General features: G+C 40.7%; 1 protein-coding gene across 1 annotated transcript; it reads left to right on the top strand.

The window, feature by feature from the left end:
* Positions 1-470: 470 nt before the first annotated feature.
* Positions 471-4,313, top strand: LOC119877023 (olfactory receptor 4M1). The gene is made up of 2 exons (XM_038558400.1): positions 471-1,990; positions 2,074-4,313. Exon 2 carries the CDS (start codon positions 2,099-2,101, stop codon positions 2,873-2,875), a length of 777 nt encoding a protein of 258 aa, XP_038414328.1. The 5' UTR covers positions 471-1,990; positions 2,074-2,098; the 3' UTR covers positions 2,876-4,313.
* Positions 4,314-9,357: the final 5,044 nt, after the last annotated feature.

Here is a 9,357-nt window from a genome sequence, read left to right on the forward strand (position 1 = left end):
CTATCTTCTTTCCCTCTTTACTTCCCTCTCTTTCTCTTGTTAATAGCGGTAATTATTTATTTTGCTTATTTACAGTTCATTTGTTTATTGTTTGTTTACTAATTTGTTGTCTGTCTATATTTTTAAAATGAAAGTTCAGTGAGGCAGAAACTGTCTTCTTTGTCCATTGTTGTGTTCTTAGCAGTTAGCACAGAGTAGCTGTTCCCTAAATAGTTGTTGAATAAATGAATATTATAGAAGTGATGCAGAAGCTATATACTTTGGGATAAAGCTTTCAATGTCATGTGTAAAGTTTTATGGAGGCTATTAGGAACCTTCTTCGGGTAAATAAGGTAAAACCATTGCTTTCTGGATTTCTAGGAAATATGTCAATCTGGATAAGTGTGCTTTTAAGAAAGTTGAGGATTGAAAACTGGCAGCATTATCTTTCTCTTGACTAAAATTTTTTTTCTTTTTTTTTTTTGAAAGACTATTGACTAAAATTTTAAACAGAATTTTAAATTTCTTTATCTTACTAAACATGATTGATTAAATCACTGAGACCTACCCTGGGCTATTCATGGACATAGGAATATTTACCCTTTTGCTAAATAGTCCCATAATGCTGAGCTTTCTGAGTGTTTTTATATTTTGCCTTTTGTGTCAGGTTGCTGGCAAGGACCGTTTTTTTCTTAGTGTGTCTGTTTGTAGGGAACCATCTCTTCTTTATGAATGATTCATAACATATTAGATCAGGAAGTAGCCTACGTTTGTTAAAATTATTCACAAATTGAGTCATAGGTTGCAAGGCAGAAACAAGAGATTTCCTTTCGTCAGTTAATAGTATATCTAAGCTTTAGTGCCTGGATGCTGTTCCATCTGTTTGGCTTTACAGAATGGTAACTTTGTTTTTCTCTATGCTGACCTTCTCAGGAGAGGCAGTATTATAAAATAGCACATCAGGAGAATTGAAACAACTCTTCAATATTGGCTGTTGATTGTAAGAACTGCTTATTTTCATGGGCAGGTTTTATACTATTAACAGAGGAAACATGTGGTAAATGGGTGATTATCTTATTTTTATTGGATGGGCTTTATTCTATTTAATACTGGGGTAGGTTCAATTAATAGGACTTGAGTAAAAGTTTCGCAAAAACCTTATTCCCACTGTCCCCTTGAAGTGGCAGGAGGGGTCAGCTTGGACGGCAAGCACACCCGCTCGTCAAATCACTGTATCTCGTCCCCACCTTCCTGGAACAGTGGCTAAGATGCAAGGCCAGGGGGGTAATGATATTTGGTCACGGCCTGAAAAGTTCTCACGTACAGCCTTGCACTGTTGCATCTCGTGTGTGGAGGCTTGCGTGCTGCCAAGGAGTCTGCTGTGCAGGCTTCGGTGAAGGAGGAAATGTCCCCTCACTCCATTCGAAGCCCCGGCATCTTTTTTAAAGATTAAAATGAAAATACTGCCATTAGACCACAATCACGTGTTTCCAAGTTGGCTAGATTTCTCAACAACAACAACAAATCTAGAAAGAACAGGCTGCTTTTCCTCCCATTCCCCGTGTACAATTTGGTTTCTCTCCTAAGTAGCTGCACACATTGCTTGCTAAGGTAGATATACAGGGACAGGATTAACGCACTGCTGAGTTTCATAAAAAGTAGAAATTAATAACATTAATACATCGGGATTTTGGTTTCAGACACGTGCCACGCTGCATATGGTTTCAGTGTTTCTAATTGTCGGGTCACCACTTACTCTTTCCCTATCTTGGCTTATCAGACCTCAAATGGGACGCTCAAAGGTATCCTAATACAGTGTCTTAATGATAATACAGACCAATCTGCTGATTTCAGCAGCAGTAAAATAAATCTAGATAAGTGCTATTTGGAATAATTGTAATTTCTTTATTTTTTTATAGCCATATTCTTTTACACAAGCGAAGAAATGGAACCTGCAAATTACACTAGGGTGACGGAATTTGTTCTCACTGGCTTATCCCAGACTCGAGAGGTACAACTAGTCCTATTTGTTATATTTCTGTCCTTCTATCTGTTCATCCTCCCAGGAAATGTTCTTATTATTTGCACCATCAGGCTGGACCCTCACCTGACCTCACCCATGTATTTCCTGCTGGCTAACCTGGCCTTCCTTGACATTTGGTACTCCTCCATCACGGCCCCTAAAATGCTCGTAGACTTCTTTGTGGAAAGAAAGAGGATTTCTTTCGGTGGGTGCATTGCACAGCTCTTCTTTTTGCACTTCGTTGGGGCCTCCGAGATGTTCCTGCTCACAGTAATGGCCTTTGACCGCTATGCTGCTATCTGCCGCCCTCTCCACTATGCTACTATCATGAATCGACGTCTCTGCTGTATCCTGGTGGCTCTCTCCTGGTTGGGGGGCTTCATTCATTCTATAATACAAGTGGTCCTCATCGTCCGACTTCCCTTCTGCGGGCCCAATGAGTTAGACAGTTACTTCTGTGATATCACGCAGGTCGTCCGCATTGCCTGTGCCAATACCTTCCCCGAGGAGTTAGTGATGATTTTTAGCAGTGGTCTGATCTCTGTAGTATGCTTCATTGCTCTCCTAATGTCCTATGCCTTCCTCCTGGCCATGTTGAGGAAACACTCAGGCTCAGGTGAGAGTACCAGTCGGGCCATGTCCACCTGCTATTCCCACATCACGATTGTGGTGTTCATGTTTGGACCATCTATCTACATTTATGCTCGACCATTTGACTCGTTTTCCCTCGATAAGGTTGTGTCTGTGTTCCATACTGTGATATTCCCTTTACTTAATCCCATTATCTACACCTTGAGAAATAAAGAAGTAAAGACGGCCATGAGGAAGTTGGTCAACAGATATATTTTATGTAGAGAAGTGAAAGATAAGTGACATACTCTACAACCTTTCTGAGGTCATTGTCCTAAAGTAGGAAGCATTTCCAGCAGTAATAATGCCTTCATTACTTCTCTCATTTGAGTTTTTAAATTCTCACCACACTCTCCCCCTATTTGGTGAAAACACAAAGAAATTAAGATGGAAATAAATATTGGTGACAGAGCCCCAGGTTTTGTCACATCTTAGGAGCAATTTTTATGAATTCACAGCAGAGTTTGGTTACTAAATGAGACCTCCTCTCATTCCAGAGGAAGTTTCCAGCCGAATAGCGGTTTTCATAGCCCGTCTCTAACTTATATCCTCCAGTGTGAAAGCAGACTTGGAGGAAAGGGATTCTAGGTTGATGGAATCAATAGACATCTAGTTGTGTGATTTTAAAAAGATTATTATCTTCTTTGCCATTTTTGTGTGTTTTCTGTATTTGCTAATTCTGCTTATGTTAAAATTATGTTAGTAGGATGCTGCTTTTGTTAGTCGTATAATTCAGAGTTCTTTTCCATTACACCATTTTTTTTAGTACACATAAAGAAGAGCTGGATATATTGGCTGTCATGATCCTTTGGTGAATTATTTATTAGATATCCACTGACTATTCCCTGACATTAAGAACTCTATTACTGACTGTGATTCAGAATATAAAAGTTAGAGTAGAATATTTGAGTTCATAAATTTATTTACTTAAATTAGCTTTTCAATTTCAAAACTAGGATTCTATCCATTAAAGAGCTAGAGCATTTCGTATGCTCAGAGCTTTAGTCTTATGTTTTCTTTGATAACATATTGTAATTAGACTTTGAGGGGAATAGATTTCTATCAGCATCAGAAATTAATACGCATAAATGAATTAGGAAAACAATGATGAAAACTTCAGGTAAACAGGATGGCCTGATGGTGAAAAAATTTTATTCTTTTCTTTGGTAATTTTTCTCTCTGATGACCCTCTTTCATCTTCAAAGCTACAATGACTTCTCTTCTAAGAACTCAAATATTCTGATTGAAATTATGATTCCTAAATTTTGAGTTGACTTTTCATTTTCATTTGGAAATGAACAAAATGGTAGACTTCTCTAATATTTTATAAGAGAGCATGAAAATAATCATCTAACATACAAAAGGCTTATATATACACATAATAAAAATGAGTTATGTTTCTAGATTTTAAGTTTCCTTATTGTTCTTTCTCTGCATCTTAGCCAGGCAGACTTCTACTCGTTTTGTCACTTATCCTTCATTTAGCTAGGATTAATGTTTTTTTAGGGAAAAGACTACTGCCTCAGGATGCTCTCCAAGGCATTATACTGTGACTATATATTTGTTGAAAACATTGATGCTAGGAATAAGAACATGGCAGTGTAATGAAGATGTTAACAGTATCTCAATATTAACAAGATGGACTATGCTGTTACATTTGGTTAAAAAAAATCTTCATTATCCAAACAAAAATAAAGTTCTTCTGTTTTTAAATTACTAAAACAATATATGTTCATTTAAAAATAAAAATATATGAATACATAAGTACAAAGACATTACTGGCAATATATTTTTCCCCAGGGATTGGAGTTGTTCGTTTTTTTTTTTTTTAAGATTTTATTTGTTCATGAGAGTAACAGACAGAGAGAGAGGCAGAGGCCCAGGCAGAGGGAGAAACAGCTCCCTGCAGGGAGCCCGATGTGGGACTCGACCCCGGGTCTCTAGGATCACACCATGGCCCAAAGGCAGATGCTCAGCCACCGAGGCACCCAGGCACCCCAGGATTAGAGTTTTTGGGTAACAAAGTTGGTAAAGTCCCATCCATCCAGCTCCATTGGAAGCAGGCCAGTTTGGCTGTCTGCATCGCTGTAAAATATAATGAACGAACGATGGAGCACCTGAGGTGCAACAACAGTTCAGACAGGGAGGCCGGCAAGGTGGCAGAGGAGTAGGGTCCCCGGGCACCCGCCCCCCAACTTACCTAGATAACTGTCAAATCATCCTGAAACCTATGAAGTCGACCTGAGATCTCCAGGGAGAGCAGCGGGAGTGCCAAGGGACAAGGGTCTGCGCTTCCAGCAGGTAGGAAGGTGGAAAAATGAAACAGACCCACACGGGGAGGGGCCCAGGGGTCGGGCTGGGGGCGGGCACAGGAGAAGGCCCAGAGGGGCGGAGACTGTAGAAATCCACCCGGACCCTCCCAGAGGGAAGGCCCTCCCGGGACCGCAGGACTGGGGGGGGGGGGCGCGCAGCGGGGCCTCCAGAGGGGCCCGGGGAGAGCGCACCCACCGGGGAGCTCGGGAAAGGGCTGCAGCGCCCGGGGGTCTCGGGGAGCCAGGGGATCCGTGGGGACTGCGCCCTGCTCCTTGGGGAGCCGCACCCGGGGGACCCCAGAGGGATGGGAGAGGACAGGACGGTGGAGATTCTCCTGCCCCGGGGGACCCCGAGCTGTGTAGCTCAGCGCCCTGCCCCGGGAGCACCTAGGCCAGTGCGGACTGGGAGCTGTGGGTGATACTGGGGGAGTGACTCCAGGGCTGGAGAGCTGGCCGCCGCCGGTGGTGTTGTCCCTCCTGGTGTCGCCTTGTGCCTGGGACAGAGCGTGGCTGCCAGGGAGCAGGGGCCTCATGGGGTAAAGAGCTCCCACTGAGCCGTGCACGTGGCAGGAGGTGGGGCATCTCCCCAGGTGCACACACCTCAGAATCAGCACAGTAGCCCCTCCCGGAGAAGACCAGCTGGAAGGACAGGGGAAGAGCAAGTCCTTGACCCAAAAATGCTGAGAAACGCCAGGGAAAGTCGAGGGATTTACAGTATAAAGAACCAGAGGGTACCCCTCCTTTTTTTTTTTTTCCTTCCTTTTTCCAGTACAACTCGTTTTTATATCAGGCTGTAAATTTCCGATTTTTTTTTCCTTTTTTCCCTCTTAGTTACAATATTTTACCACCTCTTCATTTTTAAGACTCTTCCTTTTTGACTTTCATATTTCTACAATTATAGGTCCTAGATATATTTTCCCCTTCCAGATTCCCTTCAACATACTCAACTTAATTTGGGGAGATATAGAAGATATTCTTTTGTTTTGTTTCGTGTGTTTCGTTTTCTCTGCCTCATGTTGTTCTACAATGGCAAAAGTTAATACCTTCTAAATCATGACCAGTATGCACGCAGAACCAAGTGGAACACCGTGCTGGTTCATTCTGTGAGATTCCTCATGGCCATTCTGCTCCTCTCTTTTATCTCACTTATGTTTTGGTGGTCAATGGCTGGGCCCCCTACAAGTATTTCTGGTTTGTATAAATTTGGGACAGAGCATCTTCTAACATACAGAAGTTAATATACTCAGAAACAAGAGGATCACCCTCTAGAACCCCTCAGGTAGACTACATTCTCCCTCCATTACAACTTCTTCACCACCTTCTCCCAGTCCCCGTTTTTTTCTACTTCTTCTTTTTTTTCTTTTTTCTTTTTCTTTCCGTTCTAGTTTTTCTCATCTTCTTTAGGATTCCTGGCCTTTTATTTCTTACGACTTTGCTTTAAAATTTGTTTTTCACTTTAGTGGTCCTTTTGTTTTATTTTGTTCTGATCTTTGTTTCCAATTTCTGGTCTCTGACTTCATCAGAATCATCTAAGGTAAAATATACTAGGTCGCGGTTGATATTCTTGACTCAGCCTGCTCATACAGCCACTCTGCACTGAGCAAAATGACTAGAAAGAAGAACTCACTACAAAAGAAAGAATCAGAAACAGTCCTCTCTGACACAGAGTTACAGAATTGAGATTACAATTCAATGCAGAAAGCCAATTCAGAAGCACAATCATAAAGCTACTGGTGGCTCTGGAAAAAAGCATAAAGGATTTGAGAGACTTCAAACTGCAGCATTTAGACCTAATCAGACTGAAATTAAAATTCAATTAAATGAGATGCAATCCAAACTTGAGGTCCTAATGACAGGGTTAATGAGGTAGAAGAACAAGTGAGTGACATATAAGACAAGTAGATGGCAAGGAAGGAAGCTGAGGAAAAAAGAGAAAAACCATTAACAGACCATGAGGTTAGGTTAAGGGAAATAAATGACAGCTTCAGAAGGAAAAAAATCTACATTTAATTGGGTTCCAGAGGATGCGGAGATGGACAGAGGACCAGAAAGCATATTTGAAAACATAATAGCTGAGAGCTTCCCTAATTTGGGGAGGGAAACAGGCTTTCAGATCCAGGAGATTGAGAAGTCCCCCCTAAAGTCAATAAAAACCATTCATCACCTTGATATTTAATAGTGAAACTTGCAAATTCCAGAGATAAAGAGAAAATCCTTAAAGCAAGGAGAGACAAGAGAGTCTTTACTTATATAGAGAGAAATAACAGATTAAGAGCAGACCTCTCCACAGAGATCTAGCAGGCCAGAAGGGGCTGCAGGATATATTCAGGGTCCTAAATGAGAAGAACATGCAGCCAAGAATACTCTTTCCAGCAAGGCTTTCATTCAGGGTAGAAGGAGAGAGAAAGGGCTTCCAAGATAGGCAGAACCTGAAAGAATATGTGACCACCAAACCAACCCTGCAAGAAATATTAAGGGGGACCCTGTAAAAGAAAGAGGAAATCAAAACAAACAATCCACAAAAACAGGGACTGAATACGTATTATGATGACACTAAATTCATATCTTTCAATAGTAACTCTGAAAGTGAATGGGCTTCCTGATCCTATCAAAAGGCATAGGGTTTCAGACTGGATAAAAAAGCAAGACCCACCTATTTGCTGTCTACAAATGACTCATTTTAGACATAAGGACACCTACAGCATGAAAATAAAAGGTTGGAGAACCATTTACTATTCAAATGGTCCTCATAAGAAAGCAGGGGTAGCCATCCTCATATCAGATAAATTAAATTTATCCCAAAGACTGTAGTAAGAGATGAAGAGGGGCAGTATATCATACTGAAAGGATCTATCCAACAAGAGGAACTAACAGTCATGAATTTTATGCCCCTAATGTGGGAGCTGCCAGTATATTCATTAATTAATAACCAAAGAAACGTCATCCTTAGATAATACACTAATACTGGGAGACTTCAACATGGCACTTTCTGTAAATGACAGATCTTCTAAGCACAACATCTCTAACAAGCAAGAGCTTTAAATGATACACTGGACCAGATGGAACTTTACATCCAAACACAACCAAATACACATTCTTCTCAAGTGCACATGGAACTTTCTCCAGAATAGATCACATACTGGGTCACAAATCAGGTCTTAACTAATACCAAAAGATTGGGATTGTCCCCTGCATATCTTCAGGCCATAATGCTTTGAAACTAGAACTCAATCGCAAGAAGAAATTTGGAAGAAACTCAAACACGTGGAGGTGAAAGAGCATCCTGCTAAAAGGTGGAAGGATCAACCAGGAAATTAGAGAAGAATTAAAAAGATTCATGGAAACTAATGAGAATGAAGATACAACCGTTCAAAATCTTTGGGATATGGCAAAAGCAGTACTGAGAGGGAAATACATCGTAATACAAGCATCCCTTAAAAAATTGGAGAAAGCTCAAATACACAAGCTAACCTTGCACCTAAAGGAACTGGAGAAAGAACAGCAAATAAAAACTACACCCAGCAGAAGAAGAGAGTTAATAAAGATTCTAGCAGAACTCAGTGAGATAGAGACCAGAACTGTGGACCAGATCAACACAACCAGGAGTTGGTTCTTTGAAAGAATTAAGAAGACAGATAAACCATTAGCCAGCCTTATTAAAAACAAAAGAGAAAAGACTCTAATTAATAAAATCATGAACGAAACAGGAGTGATCACAACCAATACCAAGGAAATACAAATGATTTTAAAAACATAATATGGGCAACTATACACCAATCAATTAGGCAATCTAAAGAAATGGACACATTTCTGGAAAATCACAAAATACCAAAACTGGAACAAGAAGAAATAGAAAACCTGAAGAGGCCTATAACCAGGGAGGAAATTGAAGCAGTCATCAAAAACCTCCCAAGACACAAAAGTCCAGGGCCAGATGGCTTCCCAGGGAAATTCTATCAAACGTCTAAAGAAGAAACAATAGCTATTCTACTAAAGCTGTCCTGAAGGATAGAAAGGGATGGGATACTTCCAAACTTATTCTATGAGGCCAGCATCACTTTCATTCCAAAACCAGATGAAGACCCCATTCCAAAACCAAAGACCCCACCGGAAAAGAGAATTATAAACCAATATCCCTGATAACACAGATACAAAAGTTTTCAACAAGGCACTAGCCAATAAGATCCAACAGTACATTAAGAAGACTCTTCACCATGACCAAGTGTCATTTATCCCCAGAATGCAAGGCTGCTTCAACACTTGTAAAGCAATCAATGTGAGTGATCATATCAGTAAGAGAAAAAACAAGAACCATATTCTCTCAATAGATGCAGAGAAAGCATTTGACAAAATACAGCATGTATTCCTAATCAAGACTCTTCAGACTGTTGGGATAGAGGGAACATTCCTCAG

The sequence above is a fragment of the Canis lupus genome, chromosome 15, assembly GCF_011100685.1.
Source record: "Canis lupus familiaris isolate Mischka breed German Shepherd chromosome 15, alternate assembly UU_Cfam_GSD_1.0, whole genome shotgun sequence".
In the NCBI taxonomy this organism is placed as follows: Eukaryota; Metazoa; Chordata; class Mammalia; order Carnivora; family Canidae; genus Canis; species Canis lupus.

Coding starts and splice junctions, on each gene's coding strand:
- LOC119877023 (XM_038558400.1), top strand. CDS start 2,099: ATGTATTTCCTGCTGGCTAACCTGGCCTTCCTTGACATTTGGTACTCC.